The sequence below is a fragment of the Erpetoichthys calabaricus genome, chromosome 2 (assembly GCF_900747795.2).
Source record: "Erpetoichthys calabaricus chromosome 2, fErpCal1.3, whole genome shotgun sequence".
Classification (NCBI taxonomy): domain Eukaryota; kingdom Metazoa; phylum Chordata; class Cladistia; order Polypteriformes; family Polypteridae; genus Erpetoichthys; species Erpetoichthys calabaricus.
In genome coordinates, this window is record NC_041395.2 from 311,478,704 (window position 1) to 311,498,442 (window position 19,739).

Consider the following 19,739-nt stretch of genomic DNA (forward strand, 5'->3'; position numbering starts at 1 on the left):
CAATTTAGCCAAAATATGCTTGTGAGTGATCAATTGATGAGGCTGTGTGTTTGGTGCATATTGGACTATACATAATGACTAAATTCCACTCCATTTCTGAAATTCTTCCATCATTTCTTAGTAAATTCATTGAAATACATTAGTCATTATTACTGTAATTTAAAAAAAAATAGTAAATAAAAACACATGCTGGCTTTCATACATACAGTTAGGTCCATAAATATTTGGACAGAGACCACTTTTTTCTAATTTTGGTTCTGTACATTACCACAATGAATTTTAAATGAAACAACTCGGATGCAGTTGAAGTGCAGACTTTCAGCTTTAATTCAGTGGGGTGAACAAAACGATTGCATAAAAATGTGAGGCAACTAAAGCATTTTTTAACACAATCCCTTCATTTCAGGGGCTCAAAAGTAATTGGACAAATTAAAGAACTGGAAATAAACTGTTCATTTCTAATACTTGGTTGAAAACCCTTTGCTGGCAATGACAGCCTGAAGTCTTGAACTCATGGACATCACCAGATGCTGGGTTTCCTCCTTTTTAATGCTCTGCTAGGCCATTACTGCAGCAGCTTTCAGTTGCTGTTTATTTGTGGGCCTTTCTGTCTGAAGTTTAGTCTTCAACAAGTGAAATGCCTGCTCAATTGGGTTAAGATCAGGTGACTGACTTGGCCATTCAAGAATTTTCCACATCTTTGCTTTAATAAACTCCTGGGTTGCTTTGGCTGTATGTTTTGGGTCATTGTCTATCTCTATCATGAAACGCCGCCCAATCAATTTGACTGCATTTAGCTGGATTTGAGCAGACAGTATGTCTCTGAACACCTCAGAATTCATTCGGCTGCTTCTGTCCTGTGTCACATCATCAATAAACACTAGTGTCCCAGTGCCACTGGCAGCCATGCACGCCCAAGCCATCACACTGCCTCCACCGTGTTTTACAGATGATGTGCTATGCTTTGGATAATGAGCTGTTCCACGCCTTCTCCATACTTTTTTCTTGCCATCATTCTGGTAGAGGTTGATCTTGGTTTCATCTGTCCAAAGAATGTTTTTCCAGAACTGTGCTGGCTTTTTTAGATGTTCTTTAGCAAAGTCCAATCTAGCCTTTCTATTCTTGAGGCTTATGAGTGGCTTGCACCTTGCAGTGCACCCTCTGTATTTACTTTCATGCAGTCTTCTCTTTATGGTAGACTTGGATATCGATATGCCTACCCCCTGGAGAGTGTTGTTTACTTGGTTGGCTGTTGTGAAGAGGTTTCTCTTCACCATTGAAATGATTCTGCAATCATCCACCACTGTTGTCTTCCGTGGACGTCCAGGTCTTTTTGCGTTGCCGAGTTCACCAGTGCTGGCTTTCTTTCTCAGGATGTACCAAACTGTAGATTTTGCCACTCATAATATTGTAGCAATTTCTCAGATGGGTTTTTTCTGTTTTTGCAGCTTAAGGATGGCTTCTTTCACCTGCATGGAGAGCTCCTTTGACCGCATGTTGTCTGTTCACAGCAAAATCCTCCACATGCAAGCACCACACCTCAAATAAACTCCAGGCCTTTTATCTGCTTAATTGATAATGACATAATGACGGACTTGCCCACACCTGCCTATGAAATAGCCTTTGAGTCAACTGTCCAATTACTTTTGAGCCCCTGAAATGAAGGGATTGTGTTAAAAAATGCTTTAGTTGCCTCACATTTTTATGCAATCGTTTTGTTCACCCCACTGAATTAAAGCTGAAAGTCTGCACTTCAACTGCATCTGAGTTGTTTCATTTAAAATTCATTGTGGTAATGTACAGAACCAAAATTAGAAAAAAGTTGTCTCTGTCCAAATATTTATGGACCTAACTGTAACATTTGATATTCAATCCCATACATTTTCTAGAGAATTAACATGTTGATGGGATATGTAATCCTTCCTAGTAATCTAAATTATTAAACATGCCAAATGTCCTAATGTTATACAAGTTTCAATGATACAAATGCAAAAGAAGACGTCATTAGAGACTTGGCTGGATAAGCCCGTAAACTAATTTTGCAATGTTAGCCATTTTAAGGGTGTCTGGAAATTATCTGGATTGAGGTGACAGATTTACTAGCTGTCCACTTTCAGTAAGGAGGTTGTGGGTTTGCTTCCTGGGTCCTCCCTGCATGGAGAGCACTTTGAGTAGTGAAAAAAGCACTATATAACTGTAAAGAATTATTATTACTACCCAAACCACAGCAGAAATATTTGCTTAATTTTTGTGAAAACTAAAAGATTAAGTAATATAAAAGGTGCTAATGCATGCATTAAAGCATGAGAATTGGCTCAGGCTCACAAACAAACTGAAAACTCTCAAGTCTTTGGTGGCCTCGCACTTTTTGTGCATCTTCTACGATCCACTGTGTACAATTTTCACATGTTAATGCTGTCAAGCCCTGAAAAATCACAGGTCATCTTTACAAGTGTGAATGAGCAAACTGAAATATATTCCTGGAATATTTACTATATCTCTACAGTATATAATGTCCCAATATTTTTGGACTTTACAATATAACACCGTAGCAACTGGGCCATGTGTTAAGGAGTAGATGAGCTGAACAATCCTGAGTAATGGTGTACACCAGTGCTTCTCAAACTCGGTCCTGGGGACTCCCTGTGGCTGCAGGTTTTTGTTCTACTCAATTTCCGTTTTTCATTGGACTCAGAGCCTTATTAAATGAGTCATTATATTCCAAGTTTGTGTGTTTTGGAGTCATTGTAAAAACTGTAAAACTTACATTTGGTAGATTTTTTTTTATTAAAATATACTAATCAGTTATTTAGGGGATATGTATTTTTATTATTATTTTCTTCCAAATTTTCATTCTGCTTTTCCAGGTGTTCTGGTTATCTAATGGATTATTTACTAATTGGTGGGTTTGACTCTGATGTTGTTGCAGCTTTCATCATCATCCTGGGTGTCTGCTGTGCTTGCTGTTATTTGTCACTATTAGAGTTAAATGATTGGAGCAAACTACTACTGAGATCAGTTATCGATTATTATTACTGATTATGAATCTGGTTGAAACAAAAACCTGCAGCCACAGGGGGACCCCAGGACTGAGTTTGGGAACCACTGGTGTAGACAATACAGCAAAAACTTTTATGTATGCATGTGAAGCAGACATGGCTCCAAAAGATCTCTTCAGTCCATTTTGTATACATTTTTTCACTCCCTTAAATTCAGTTTTAACTTTTTATTTACTATGGCTCATGATACATTTTTGAGTGGTAAAAGGATGGCACAGAATTTAAAAACAGTTGAAAATCAAGACAATGGTGAACAGTCTGATCCAAAGGTAAATACCAAGTTGAAGACAGAGAAGAGAATATGGTCAGTGACACTGCAATGTCAAGTACATCTCTCTGAAGTGGCACGCATCCTTCATGCCCACTCAATGCCAGCAGCTGAGAAGAACTTCAGATGAAAGAGACTTATGTCATCTACTCTTTTGAACACTCTACCCTAGCCTGACTTTAAGGTGTGGTAGTTTTATTTCAGATGCTCTCTTTCTATAAACTGATTCTTTCCATTATCCCTGCTGTATCAACAACTTGGTCATTTGGCTCCTGTGTACATTCTTCCAATGGTGATACTTGTCGAATCCACTACAGTGTATAAAAAATATTCATGTAAGCCTCTGTCATATCAAACTCACACAAACTGTATACGATTCATAACATATCTAATTACAGTATATTATAATACAAAACAGATTCTGCAGAAGCGTCTGGTTAACTTGGTCAGTAAGAGTTCCAAATTTGCCAAGAAAAAAAAAAAAAAAAATCACATGGTCCCGTTCCGTCTGCCAAGCTATTTCACTGTTCTTCCATTAAGTAACAATACAGTATATGTTTACTCAGATTATTTGGAAATAATCTGTTGACAAACTTAAGAGTATAAAGTAATTTTAGAAAGAACAAAAAAAAAAAAACTTTGGGGACTGTGAAATCTGTAGTGTAATAAAAACAAAAAAGAAAAAGCAAAACTTAAATAGAGCTGAAGAATGAGCAGTTGGGTTAGCTTTAGAGGCATTAAGTATAAACATTGAAAAAGTACATGAAATTCAGTCACATTTGGATAATTGTGTTTGTACTGTCAGCTCCAAACTACTTGATTCTTGTGTGCCAATAAACCAGTGTGATATAAACCTGTTCTAATTACAAACTTGTAGCACAAATGTATTTTAGGCCATTCCTGCCCTCTTACAAGGTCAACCATTACTTTTGGTGAAGAGTGCTTCTTGGTGATACGGAAATGTGATGCTGAAATGACATTTTTTTGAAAACATTCACAATGAAACAGTTAGGCTCAATCCAACCAACTGTGCACATATTAAGATTTTAGAAATATTTAATTAACAGAACAATATCAATTGAATTCCAAATATTGTCAATCCTTGTTCTACAGTGAAAGGGGCCATTTTAATACACTGAGGCACTTAAACATTTGAAATATTTTAAAATAAATGCAGACACACAAATCCAATGCAGCTTGCACTAATGAAACATTTTAATCTAATTTTTTGTTTCCAATTACTTCATGACAGAAAAAAATTAAATAAAAAAAATAAATAAAAAAATCCCACGTATCTAGAAATGTGAACATATTGGAACATTAGCTACACATCACATTACCTTAAACAAAATTACAAACCGCATTCACCCACTCACTGGAGAACCTGGAGAACAAATACAGTAACAGTAATGAAGTGGGGGAAGCTTAGGCAGGGAGATATGGAGAAAGAGAGAGCAACCCTTCTCATGCATGACCATTATAGAAAGCTTTGATTAAGCAATCATGGCTGCCACTGAAAGCTGAAAAATAAGGCTTCTGAAAGCAGGTACACAGCAGCATGTATTATCTTTTAGCATTTCCATTGTATGTATTTGAATCTTGTCAAAGGATTACTGCCATATTTTTAAAACTTACTTAGATTTTAAAAAAGGAAGGCTCAAGTATAACAGACTTTCAAACTGGAGTTACTGCACTAACACAAGAAATCACAAACTAACAAAACTGGTCTTTACTAGCAACTAAAAAGACATATTTCAAGTATACTGTATATTAAAATGTACATACAAATCAAAAGAAGCAGTCAGGAAAAAAAAGATGATAAAACTACCTGGTAAACTGAAGGCCTTGACCTGTTTAGTACCACTGTGTATAAATCCTTCCTAAGCCTTAACTGAGGAGTTGGCTACTTACCAAGTAAACGACCCACCTAAATGAAGTGCAAATAAAGGAAATGCAAAGATGTTACACATGCCACTGCATTACGCAATAAACACCATCTTTACATTGAAAGCAATCGCAACCTTCAGATTTAAATGCAGTACTTAACTATACAGCTATATTTAAAAACCTAGTTGCTAAGAACTTTATTTTGGCATTAAACATTATTTTTACATGGTGATAATGCTGAAAATATGTAAACAATTTTTTTGCAAATGTAAATACCTTCTAATGCATAGTTTAGGTCCTTAAATAGTCTCACCAACTTTTGTTGCAAGTCCATAAAGACAGAGGTCCGTAATAAAGCACAGAAATTCTGCATGCTAAAGTTTGGAAAGTTGAGAGAGAGAAGGGAAAGGCGGCTGGGAGCAGGAGTGTGGGGTACAGAATGGTTGACAGGATGAAGCAAAAGGGTTGCTGTCTCAGAAGATAAAATGCCTGAAGCATAGAGTATGACAAACATACTTTAACCAGAAAGGCGCTGGTACTGGCCAAAGTAATTCCAGTTATTTCTCAATAACCCATTTTGAAATACTTTTCTCCAAACCCTGGTAAACAACTCCACTATTCCAGCATTCACATTTAAATCAAGGTTTGAAAGGCTTGCCGACAAGCACACGTTAACCTCTTTAGTTTCTGCAGATATTTACTGAAGACGTTAAACGTAAAATTCCATACAATTTTATACAATATTAGTCACATAAATTACACTTCAAACCCAAATGCACATTTTGTTTTGCCACCACAATTTTCATATTAAAAGGACATACTTTCAGAAATGGCATGTTTTAAGAAACACACACGTCTGTTTTGTGAACTATATACTTTATATTTTTCTTTCTTTCTTTTTAACCACATATGTTCCGCCATTTCCACCTTGGCCTTCTTGGGATGAGACCAACACAATCTTATTTATACTTATTTATTTTGCAGATTTTCTAAGTGACTTTCATTTCTAAGCCAAAAATACATCAATTGCATTTATTGTACTTGAACACAGAAGAGTTGTGCATTTCACAAACAGCCTTGTTTTATTTTTTAAATCTGACTGGGAATGTTCTTTATCTTAGGTCTAATTATGTGCCTGTACACAGCCAAAATGGAAAAGGTGTAATGTATAGTGGAATTTAGGGAGCTCACGGCTGACTGTTACAGTTTAATTTTCAATAAATACAGATATTGGTAAATTTCTTTCTGTGGTAAATAAACTCACAATTTGGAATAATGGTTACTAAAAATGAACCTTTTTTGAATTATCATGAAAGCAAATTTTTACCTCTAAATTTTGCTTCATTGTTAAAATAATTAAAAATGTATTTGAGTGCAAAATAATGATTTATATTTGCTAATTGAGAAAAACTGAATTTAGAAGAAAGCTAAATGTGAAAGCACATACATTATCCACAGTATTTACTTTAACTGTATAATTTCACATGTCATTTAATTATATTTGGTCGTTATTTGCAGAAAAATATATACAATGTGTATGTATATTATATAACACAGAAAAGTATAAATCATTACAAAAAGTCATAAATTAAACAACAGACTGTTGAACAAGAAAGGATGTCAAGTGATCGTGATTCCATGCAACAGTTTCAACTCGTAAAAGATCCAGATCACATTCCTTAAGTAAATACTGCACTACATCCACACTTACAGATAAGGAGGCCATTGACTTGCCACTTAGCAAAACTGTTCATTTATGGCCACTAACTATACAACAAGAAATTGTTTTAATGTATAGCTGCTGGAAAATAATAACACAATAGATTAAAAAAATATATACGTAATAAATTAAAATGAGAAAAAAAAAAAAATCAACTGCCTCAGCAGCAAAGTGATCAACACTTAAAGAGCTGAACATGCTCAGAAACATAACAATAAGGGTAAGGTTGACAAATAAGATTAAAACAAAACACAAAAAGGCTTTAAAATATTATGATGTTCATTCCTTACAAACCATAATGCTAATAGCAAGTACCACTGGAAACTAACCTTTTGAGATGCATTTATTACTGAAGTACTCATGACATGTAGAACACAAAAACTAATGTTCTTGGAGAAGTAATACATGATTTTAACATTTTTGTGCATAAAATTGTGTGAATTTTAATTTACCTTTTCATTTACTAGCCAAATTCTTCCAAGGGTTATCATATTATATTAGGCCTGAGGAATTGACAGCTAAGCCTGTTCCATAATAAGAAATATAAAAACTTTGGATTTACCTGGTTTTATGTACGTGGAATTTAAATAAGGTGTCAATGTGAAAAGTAGTCTGTGCTGAAATACGTGTGTGTGTATGTGTGTGTATATATATATATATATATATATATATATATATATATACACACACACACACACACACACACATTTCAGCACATACTACTCAGTCCACTCTTCTGCAATTATGGCAGTAAATGAGAAATTTGTACCTCTTCACTAGAATTATTGGCAAAATGTTGGGAATCATTAAGACACACAATGTAACAGATGTGCAGAGACTTCCTAAATGAATAATGATAGCCACACTACTCCCAGTACATGCGTATATGATAAATCAAGTTCATGTGCATACACCAGCACGTTTGTTGTGCAATGATTATCACACAGGCATCCTGTTTATATACAACTAATTCAGTAACCTCACCCTTATCATCATGCCTGACCATTACGAGGCATATCAATAATGAAAAAGCAGCAGAAAATATGTTAAAATATTAATTAGTTAAATAACACATTAACTGTGAGGTGTGAACAGACAATTCCTGAAACATTACTATATTTTCTCTTCAAACAATACAAATATTTTTCAATAGCAGCACTTGTCTCAGTCAGTAACACCATGTCACCCCAAGCGGAGCAGAATTGCTGCATCTTGTTCATTAACAAGAGAAATCCTCTCCCCTCAGCAACATCAGAGCGAGGTGGTAGGTTCTGGCATTTCAATATATTTCAAACACCATAGTTTAAGTCCTATAAAAAAGAGAGAAAAAAAAGTAGTATTAAACATGACATTAGAACTCAACTCATTAAGCAATCATTTTTAAATTACCATGTGTGTGTGTTCTTGTTTTGAGACACATGTTAAATGAACAATAACTAGATCTCCACATGTTTACACAGGCCATGGATGGTTTTCGTTTCAGAAGTATGTTCTGCAGTAAACACTGGAAACCTAAACAATTAAATCTTTTTATAATGAACATGGAGATGATATACAGGTCTTTTACATGATAACATACAAGTGGATGTACTTTATTCCTTTATGCCCAAAAAGTTTTTTTGCATTATTGTGCTTAAATTACATACCAAAAATAAATGGCTATTAATCTGCTTATGTAATAAAGAAGCTTCAAATGACTTGTGTTAAGAACAACACATCAACATTTTTAAAAGTCTAATTAAACCTTTGTTTCACTCCAATATCAACTGAAAAAAAATTAAAACACAAAAAATGAGGCGTTTTTTCAGCCCCAGTCTTTTATCTATCATTGTACCAAGATTCGATGGCATAACTCATAGCATTGCAAAATTATACTGTTTGGCACAAGGAATTGTCTTTTTGGAAATATTTAGTCTCTTGCACCTAAACAATCTAAAAACAAGTATTGCAGTTGCACTTATATTTTAAGAGGGGGAAAAATTATATTTTATATATATATATATATATATATATAGTGTAAAAAAAAAAAAAAATATATATATATATATATATACACAGTACTGTGCAAAAGTTTTAGGCAGGTGTGAAAAAATGCTGTAAACAAAGAATGCTTTCAGAAATATAAATAATGATTGTTTATTGTTATCAATTTACAAAATGCAAAGTGAGCGAACAAAAGAAAAATCTAAATCAAATCAATATTTGGTGTTACTACCTTTTGCCTTCAAACCAGCATCAATTCTAATAGGTACACTTGCACAAAGTCAGGGATTTTGTAGGATTCTAGTCAGGTGTCTGATCAACCAATTCTACCAAACAGGTGCTAATGATCATCAATGTCACACTTAGGTTGAAACACAGTCATTAACAGAAACAGCTGTGTAGGAGGCTTAAAACTGGGTGAGGAACAGCCAAACTCTCCTACCAAGGTGAGGTTGTGGAAGACCATTTCATGTCATGGCAAGATTGAGCACAGCAACAAGACACAAGGTAGTTATACTGCATCAGCAAGGTCTCTCCCAGACAAAGATTTCAAAGCAGACTGAGGTTTCAAGATGTGCTGTTCAAGCTCTTTTGAGGAAGCACAAAGAAACAGGCAACGTTGAGGATCGTAGACGCAGTGGTTGGCCAAGGAAACTTAGTGCAGCAGATGAAAGACACATTAAGCTTATTACCCTTCGAAATCGGAAGATGTCCAGCAGTGCCATCAGCTCAGACCCCAGGTACACCCATCTACTGTCCGGAGAAGTCTGGCCAGAAGTGGTCTTCATGGAAGAGTTGCAGGCAAAAAGCCATACCTCCGATGTGGAAACAATGCCAAGCGATTCAAGTATGCACGAAAACATAGGAACTGGGGTGCAGAAAAATGGCAGAAGGTGCTCTGGACATATGAGTCAAAATTTGAAATATTTGGCTGTAGCAGAAGGCAGTTTGTTCGTCGAAGGGCTGGAGAGCAGTATAATAATGAGTGTCTGCAGGCAACAGTGAAGCATGGTGGAGGTCCCTTGAACGTTTGGGGCTACATTTCTGCAAATGGAGTTGGAGATTTGGTCAGGATTAATGGTGTTCTCAATGCTGAGAAATACAGGCAGATACTTATCCATCTATGCAATACAATCAGGGAGGCGTATGATTGGCCCCAAATTTATTCTGCAGCAGGACAATGACCCCAAACATACAGCCAAAGTCATTATCTTCAGCGTAAAGAAGAACAAGAAGTCCTGGAAGTGATGGTATGGCCCCCACAGAGCCCTGATCTCAACATCATCGAGTGTGTCTGGGATTACATGAAGAGACAGAAGGATGTGAGGAAGCCTACATCCACAGAACATCTGTGGTTAGTTCTCCAAGATGTTTGGAACAACCTACCAGCCGAGTTCCTTCAGAAACTGTGTGCAAGTGTACCTAGAAGAATTGATGCTGTTTTGAAGGCAAAGGGTGGTCACACCAAATACTGATTTGATTTAGATTTCTCTTTTGTTCATTCACTGCATTTTGTTAATTGATGAAAATAAATGATTAACACTTCCATTTTTGTAAGCATTCTTTGTTTACAGCATTTTTCACACCTGCCCAAAACTTTTGCACAGTACTGTATATTTACACATACACATATATACACACTCTTTATATATCACTTTGAGGCAACACATAAACAATCTGTAACTGTGTACTGTACATATAATCAAACCTTTATTTTTAAAGATATTTTAATGCCAGTCCTCCAAACAATTTCTGTTTACCACGAGACACAGTGAAACCATACATTTGTACAACAGACTGGAGTCCTTCAAAAAACGTGTTATTCTGAATGTAGTCAAAACTGTGACTCAAGGTCTTCATATTCTATATCACTAGCATTCTGTAACTTTTCTAGAACCTCCTCAACCACACGTTTTTTTTTTGATAAGGAAGACATTTCCCTAATACAAACTTCAAATATTACTGCACATCAACCAAACTGTTCGCATTTACTTTTACAGAAGCTTGTGCATAAAGATTAGCTGTCAAATACACAATATATTTGCCTTGCCTTTTATGCACAACTGTGACACATAGTAAAAATGACCAATCACAGACACCTATACATCACTGCAGGGCTGTGAAACTCATCTATCCAATGTTAATGAGCCTTTCACTGTATGTGGCTCAATGTAGGTGGTATCTTTGATAAAAGCTGTTATGTGCTGCTCGCTTTGCCATATACATGTGCAAATTGCGTATTTTTCTAATGAAAGACAACAGACAACATGGAAAATTATGATTTATTTGAAAGAAGACACCCCATAGTATGTAAAACACCATTACTGCTTTTGATTAACCTGTAAGTTTATTCCAATATACACAAATAATTTTGACATATGGCACTGTATTCCTTGCAGGACTCCTCATGCATAAGTGGCTAAGGGTGAGTAATTAAAGAGCTCTCATGACTACAGGTACTGTATATGCTTCTGCAGCTTACAGAATTTTAATTTGGGGAGAAGCCAGTCAACAAATTCAAGCCCCTTTTCTTTGAACAGTAATTGCAACCCCTTGATTTGAATGCACTTCTGTCCTCCACCACCACCACCACCACCACCAAGAAAACCCACTATTATAGCTTTAACTATCGCGATTTTGCAAATTACATATCAAACAGTTTAATGTCATCTTCTTTTTAACTGCATCCATCTGTTTTCTCATCTTCTTCTTAATTTAGGTTCATGGGAAGCTGGTACTTATCCTGGTGGAACTGGGCAAAAGGCCAGGACCACTCTATGTGGGGTATTAAATGATGTGTTGTTAAATTAAAACTTAGCAAATACAAAGAGCATGAGCTATTCAGTGTTTACAGTGTTGTTGACTCACAGGAGGGTTGGTTTAGCAGAGTGAGAGAAGAAGAAAGTTTAGTATAGGGAGAAGGTTTGATTTTAGAGTTCAGTTCATATGTTGCTGAGAAAAAAGTATAAAAAAGACCAGGGAAGTGCTTCCCTGCTGAAGCAAATGTGTAAATTCAAATATATGGGTCAGTATTCATTTTGTCACTTCTAAGTTTGCTGTAAATGTAAAAGCTAGTGCAGACACAAACTACTGCAAAAATGAAGCACCTTTCACATCAAAAAAAGATTTTTTTACCAATAAATAAATATTAAGGTATCTCTACTGACTAACATGGCAAAATAGCACCTATACAAAAATTCAGTCCAGGCACTGCTCATCACTTGTCCAATACAGTCCCCACAGTGAAGCATGGCGGTGGCAGCATCATGCTGTGGGGGTGTTTTTCAGCTGCAGGGACAGGACGACTGGTTGCAATCGAGGGAAAGATGAATGTGGCCAAGTACAGGGATATCCTGGACAAAAACCTTCTCCAGAGTGCTAAGGACCTCAGACTGGGCCGAAGGTTTACCTTCCAACAAGACAATGACCCTAAGCACACAGCTAAAATAACGAAGGAGTGGCTTCACAACAACTCTGTGACTGTTCTTGAATGGCCCAGCCAGAGCCCTGACTTAAACCTAATTGAGCATCTCTGGAGAGACCTAAAAATGGCTGTCCATCAACGTTTACCATCCAACCTGACAGAACTGGAGAGGATCTGCAAGGAGGAATGGCAGAGGATCCCCAAATCCAGGTGTGAAAAACTTGTTGCATCTTTCCCAAGAAGACTCATGGCTGTATTAGCTCAAAAGGGTGCTTCTACTAAATACTGAGCAAAGGGTCTGAATACTTAGGACCATGTGATATTTCAGTTTTTCTTTTTTAATAAATCTGCAACAATTTCAAAAATTCTTTTTTTTGTCTGTCAATATGGGGTGCTGTGTGTACAATAATGAGGGAAAAAATTAATTTAAATAATTTTAGCAAATGGCTGCAATATGACAAAGAGTGAAAAATTGAAGGGGGTCTGAATACTTTCCGTACCCACTGTAGATAAGCAAAGTAGTATGGTGTTTCCTCCAGAGTGAGGTAAAGAATTATCACTAAGTTGTTGTGTGAAAAGTAGCATGCATTTGAAGAATATTTACCATAATCCTACACTACAATATGGAAAGAAAAACATTGCAGTGTCTTCAGTATAAAACTAAAGGTGCTAGTAGATCTTGCCTCAGATAAAGCTATGGATATTCTCAGGTTGGAGAAACCGTACATCATATTGCGATTGTGCTGAAGGAGCATGGACAGCATGTATATGGCTGAATGGTTACCGTGTCTGTAAAAAGAGCACTAAACGGAAGTTAAATGATTCTGCACAGAATTGTGAAGCACTGATGCAGACATAATGAAACAACTTGTTACACCAGTGGTTCTCAGTTGTTTTGCCTTGGCCCAGCTATAAGCTCAAATGACTTTCATGGGCCATCTGTGTATGACAATATTTTCACTTTAAGGGTGTCAAAACAGCTAAACAACTGAAAATTCTTAACTTCACATAAGATATATTCACATAAATGTGCTAATTTTTTTTGTAAGCTTCATTTCTATTATAAGCAAACTTTAGAAGATTCAAAATGGGAAATCTTATTGCTAGTGGGAAGCTTGCTGCTGCAGCTGCCTATTAAGGAGAACTATGCATGGAGATCTTTGACGAGCACACATGCATGTCCATCTTCAAGACTCTGTTTGGACGAGTATTACATTGCCAAGGCAGTCATAGTTGAAAAACCTGACTCACAAAGATATGTAGTGCTGAATGGCATTATTTCACCACATCTGACCAAGAATGCTTCCAGTGAAAACTGACAGAAACGATCTATCAATGTGCTATCAGAAGAAAGGTCAAGGAGTTGTTTGAAAAGTTGGGTGGGAAAAGTAGCTGGAAACATTTCCTCAATACAGTCAGTGATGGGACAGTATTTCTCAAATAATCTGGTGCTTGCTCATCCATCAGCTTGGGGAAATAAAAGTCCAATTTTATAAATAATGACAAATGTACTGTTACCTGATGTTTGATGATACTAAAAATAGGATTTCTTTTGTGAATTAAGAATGCATCTCCTGGAACATGTCTATGGTCCCTGAGGAGACATGAGATTTTCAACGTTTTATTTTCTTTTGAAAGCCTCAACTTGCTTGTGTTGGGCAATCCTGTTCATTTGCAGATCTTACACTTTTGTTTAGTTTGTTTTACTGACAATGTCTGAAAAATCAGCCACTTCTCATTCTTCAGAAACTGAACTAGCTCTGGCTTTTTATTTGAAAGAAAAGAGCACAATTCTTCCCTGAAACTAAACAGTCAAGCTAGCACCCATCAATGTTATCATTTCTGTGAGCATAAGCAAAGCTTACGTCTCCATGATGACTTCCTCACAGAATACAGAGACAAACCTTGTGCTTAGCTTGGACAAAGTTTACCAATATCAAGGCAGTGTCAAAAACCTTACAGAGCTCTGGTTTCATGTTATTTGTGAACATACACATATGAAAAGCAATGAGTGGAGATCACCAAGACACAATGGCTTTTATTTATTGCACTTTCACCTAATGCTTTCCCATTGACACGCTTCTTTCTGTATACTCCCAAATGCAATTAGCCCAATCTGTTGTATTTAAACTCACGTAATCTCTGACTTTATTTGGAAGGAAACTTTTGAATTTTACAGTTATGTTTGAAAGTGTGTAACAAGGAGAATTCAACCCCTCTTTAAGGAAGACTAAGTCAAGTATGATTTGTATCCTGTAACTTCATAATTTATGTATGAAACTATGTTAAAATTGTTGGTCATTAAGAGGTATACATTGTTTATCAAACAAGTTATAAGAAATTACATAAAAAGGAAAAAAAAATTCAATTTAAATAAAAAAGCAGCAAATGTGAAGTGAACTTTTGATGAACAATAATACAACTTAAAATTTGTTTTATATTCAAGGTAGCGCACTGCACAATAACCTACTTTTTTAAAACTGATATTCAGTCTTCTGCTTACCCAATATGAGTTAAACTTTTAATACTCAAATATACTCTGATTACCTGTGCAATTGTTAAATACGTTGTAGTGTTTATAATTTATCTTGAGATGTATGTGTATGTCCGAGATGGGGAACGTGTAGATTCTGCCTGTGAAGATGGATCATTTAAAAAATCCCAAATAAGGATAGTGTCATCATGTGAACTGCTGACAATTTGAAATTCGTCAAACTGAAGTCTGAATACCCTTCCAGAATGTTCCTGCAAAAATAAAAATAAAAAAACTGTGATCACAGTAAAAACATCAATGACAAACTGAAAAAAGTTTAAAATATGGTATTAGACAACAGTTCTATACATCTTTTAGTTCTAGCTCATTCCTACAAAATATTCTGTGATCCTACCTGGACATTATTTACAATGCAATAGTGACAAAAAAAATCAATCAGGAACACTCAATAAAACCAGTAAGCCAAAAGTATAACTAAAAGCACAACTTTTTAAACATAACTTATTTTTTCCACTGAAACTAGAAAACATGAATATCACTTCCATATAGGTTGTAACTCTCCATTTTTAAATATATATTTTTTAATTAAATGTGCAACCTACCAGGTATAAAAAGAGTCTACCCACCCAAATCATGCAATTAACTTTCAGTTTGTGATATATAAAGTGTGGGAACATACGGTGACTTAATCAAAGAATTACTGGCAACATACAGTGTGAACACATTTCAAAAATATGCTCACATGAATGTTCAGTCATAAAATACTTAATGCTTAAATGTTCTTCGGGATTATGCAGGTTTGGGACCCTTACAGTGTCCTTCTGCTGCTTGTGAACAGAACCCACTAATTTTTGTAAACTGCAGTATGAAACTAAACACTAACATGGAAAAATACTTCCATTGAAAAAAGATAACAAAAGGCAAAAGAAAATACTTGCGATAGTCATTTGGGTACATAATACATATATCATAAAAACAAGAAGGGTGCCAGCCTCACGAAATGTGTTGGCTAATAGGTTGAGTACATATATTAGAAAATGTGATGGCTTGCTCAATTCCCATTTCTCCTACTTGCTTGATTACTATGCATTATCAACAGCCATCTTCTCACAGGCTATGCAGATCTTAAGCCACTGTGCCTTTTTTCTATGAATTTTACAGTTGTGCTTGAAAGTTTGTTAACCCTTTAGAATTTTCTATATTTCTGCATAAACAAGGGGGCTTCGCTCGCCTACCCCCGGCGTTGGGTATCCTGAAATACATTAGTTGAGCTCGTTCGTTTTGGAGCCGTGCCCGCTTTGCCCGCGGCATTTCAGACGCGCATTCTGGCGCCTGTGTTCATTGATTTTATCCAGGCGGGCTCGTGTTTGTATATCCGTCAGTCGAGGTCATTCGTTTTGAACCCGTGCCTGCTTTGCTTCTGCAGTTTCAGACGCACGTTGTAGGCGCCTGCGTTCATTGATCTTATTCCAGGTGGGCTCGTGTTTGTATCGTTGAGCTGTATTGTGTTTGAATTTGGTGTAAAGCGTTCAGCGGTTTGTACAATCCCAAGCAGCACATTATTCCTAACTTCACTCCGCAGTAGTGCCACTCACAATATGGCGGTGACGCCTGCGCCTTCACTCCGCAGTAGTGCCACTCACAATATGGTGGTTACGCCTGCGCCTTTCGTACTAGCTTTGTGGACCTGTGGGGCCTCCGTAGCCTCTCACGTTTGACTCTGGGGTGCAGCGCAGAATCCTCTTTTTTGTGTGGTTGTGTCGTTAGTGGTAGCTATGGGCGCGTTGTTGCTTCATTTCTCATTCATGAAAGAAAAAAAAAAAAGAACATGTGCGTTGATCCTGCAGCACTGAATAAGCACACACGCTCTAACAATTCCACCCCCCCATCCCCCACCCAACCCACCCGATCTCACTCTAGGAAACAGCGCAAGTACAAACGCAAACCAAGTGTGATCAAGAGTCACCGGTTCGATCCCCACTCACTCCTATATTTGCCGTTTTCAGTAGTAAGCTGATTTGTTAATATTATACAGTACACACATACACTTGGTTTCCGTCTGTACTTGCGCTGTTTCTTAGAGTCGGAATTGGGGGGGGGTGTCAGAGGCTTATCTTATTCAGTGCTGCAGGATCAACGCACATGTTTATCTTTTTTTTCTTTCAGTAATAGCGCAACATAAATCCACACCCGATCTGACGATGTTCGTTTTCAAATAATATTGCATTAGTGTGATGATGTTTTCACATATATTGTCTCTTTCTTTCAGATGTGCAATAGGAACCACAGCATAGAGAGAAGCGTGTACATTGTAACAGGTACAAACGTTGTAAATGTAGGAAAGACTATCCTTGCATGTGTGTGAACAGTTAACGTTTGAATCTGATGATTGCATATAGCGCTGAACTTACTGCTCTGTACTATTCTATCCTCTGCATGTCCTGGAGTACAAAAGAAACAGCATACAGCAACATGTGGGGACTGGCAAGATCGGGGAAAAAAAACACGCAGTCACTGATTACAAACCGCAAGATGTTATGAGAATGAGTATGAATAATATGAATAATGTTGCATCTGTGTCACAAAGTTTTCCGAAATGTACTATACAGATCATTAAACGAATAATTCCAAATATCATATATACCTACGTCTGTGTTTTTTTGTTTTTTTGACATCATACACAATAAGGTGCACACTAATTCAGCATGAGCAGGAACACTCAATAAAACTGATTAAAAAAAAAAATCAAGTGACGGTGAGATACGAAGAAGGCAGATTCGCCAGCGTTTGTGTGTCAGCTTTAATCCCTCCAGATGAGAGAATGTCCAGTTCCATTGTCTCAAAACACCACTCACATCTCCAGTTATTCCATTTCAAATAAAAAATAACAGCATCAGATCCCTGGGGTTTGGGAGGTAGTATGTATCGTGATCGTGATTTAGAGAGAAGTAAAAAAAAAAGGTAACTTTTACAGTATAAGTCCTATAAATGCACACCGTGTGTTACAGACAAAACCAAATGTATGTGTGTACTGTATAATATTAACAAAAGGAGCAGCTCTCTACTGAAAACAGCAAACATAGGAATGAGTGGGGATCGAACCGGGGACTCTTGATTACAAGTCAGCAAATCTTACCGCTACGCCACGGAAGCTGTTGAATCATCCTTGAACCTTTTGTGAAAGTGTTTATTTGATCTTTGGACTTCAGGCTTCATTACATTGTATAGTTTATGCCTACATTTTGTCATTTATTACTAAAATACGAAAAACGTTTGTTTTAAAAATGTGTTTACACAGATTACTGTAGAAATGGAACACACATGAAATGCATGTGTTCCAAATAACGACACAATAACGGCACATTTAGAAGACAAAGGAGAGGTGAGAACGGTTTTAAGGGGGGCCGGATCTACGAGTTTTTTCGTAGACTCTGGTAATTCTACTGTTAACCATTCTTTGGAAGAACAACTTGTGTGCTTAGGGTCGTTGTCTTGCTGCATGACTCACCTTCTCTTGAGATTCAGTTCATAGACAGATATCCTGACATTTTCCTTTAGAATTCTCTGATATAATTCAGAATTCATTGTTCCATCAATGAAGGCAAGCTGTCCCAGCCCAGATGCAGCAAAACAGGCCCAAACCATGATACTACCACCACCATGTTTCACAGATGGGATAAGGTTCTTATGCTGGAATGCAGTGTTTTCTCCAAACATAATGCTTTTCATTTAAACCAAAAAGTTCTATTTTGGTCTCATCCGTCCACAAAACATTCTTCCAATAGCCTTCTGGTTTGTCCACGTGATCTTTAGCAAACTGCAGATGAGCAGCAATGTTTTTTTTGGAGAGCAGTGGCTTTCTCCTTGCAACCCTGCCATGCACACCATTGTTGTTCAGTGTTCTCCTGATGGTGGACTCATGACCATTAACATTAGCCAATGTGAGAGAGGCCTTCAGTTTCTTAGAAGTTACCCTGGGGTCCTTTGTGACCTTACAGACTATTACACTCCTTGCTCTTCGAGTGATCTTTGTTGGTCGACCACTCCTGGGGAGGGAAACAATGGTCTTGAATTTCCTCCATTTGTACACAATCTGTCCGACTGTGGATTGGTGGAGTCCAAACTCTTTAGAGATGGTTTTGTAACTTTTTCCAGCCTGATGAGCATCAACAACTCTTTTTCTGAGATCCTCAGAAATCTCCTTTGTTCGTGCCATGATACACTTCCAAAAACATGTGCTGTGAAGAGCAGACTTTGATAGATCCCTGTTCTTTAAATAACACAGGGTGCCCACTCACACCTGGCTGTCATCCCATTGATTGAAAACACCTGACTCTAATTTTACCTTCAAACTAACTGCTAATCCTAGAGGTTCACATACTTTTGCCACTCACAAATATGTAATATTCGATCATTTTCCTCAATAAATAAATGATCAAGTATAATATTTTTGTCTAATTTATTTAACTGGATTATCTTTATCTACCTTTAGGACTTGAGTGAAAATCTGATGATGTTTTAGGTCATATTTATGCAGAAATATAGAAAATTCTAAAGGGTTCACAAACTTTCAAGCACAACTATACATATATTTGTATAAGTGTCATGAATATATATGTTAATATTTACTAATTCCCATTTAGTTAAAATGCTGAAATTTGGCAGAATGGAACATCAAGAGTAGTAGATATGTACAAAAAAAGCCAGTTTTGGTAGGGTGATTTTGGTGGTATGGAATTCAAAGGCTTAAGTCCTGACCTACTGTCCCCATTAGCCCCTAATCTTTTTGTCCATCATATAAAATATAGCCCTGATCAATGTTACACCATAATATGAATGTGCATGAAAGCCCAAAGAGACCAAACAACATGTAAGACCACACACAACAATCACAGAGGGGGCTA

At 36.7% G+C, this 19,739-nt stretch overlaps 1 protein-coding gene across 3 annotated transcripts in view; it reads right to left on the reverse strand.

Moving 5' to 3' along the window:
• Positions 1–4,518: 4,518 nt before the first annotated feature.
• The window catches only part of LOC114647259 (beta-TrCP), a 268,372-nt gene continuing 253,151 nt past the window's right edge, over positions 4,519–19,739 (reverse strand). For 2 of the 3 annotated variants that reach the window (XM_028795911.2, XM_051922177.1), the window contains 2 exons: positions 14,889–15,086; positions 4,519–8,244 (listed from right to left, as the gene is read on the reverse strand). In XM_028795911.2, coding sequence (XP_028651744.1) covers positions 14,925–15,086 — 162 coding nt within the window. In that variant the 3' untranslated portion in view covers positions 4,519–8,244; positions 14,889–14,924. Of the gene's footprint in view, positions 8,245–14,888; positions 15,087–19,739 lie in introns of those variants that run through there. The other variant, XR_007934027.1, reaches the window with a different exon arrangement.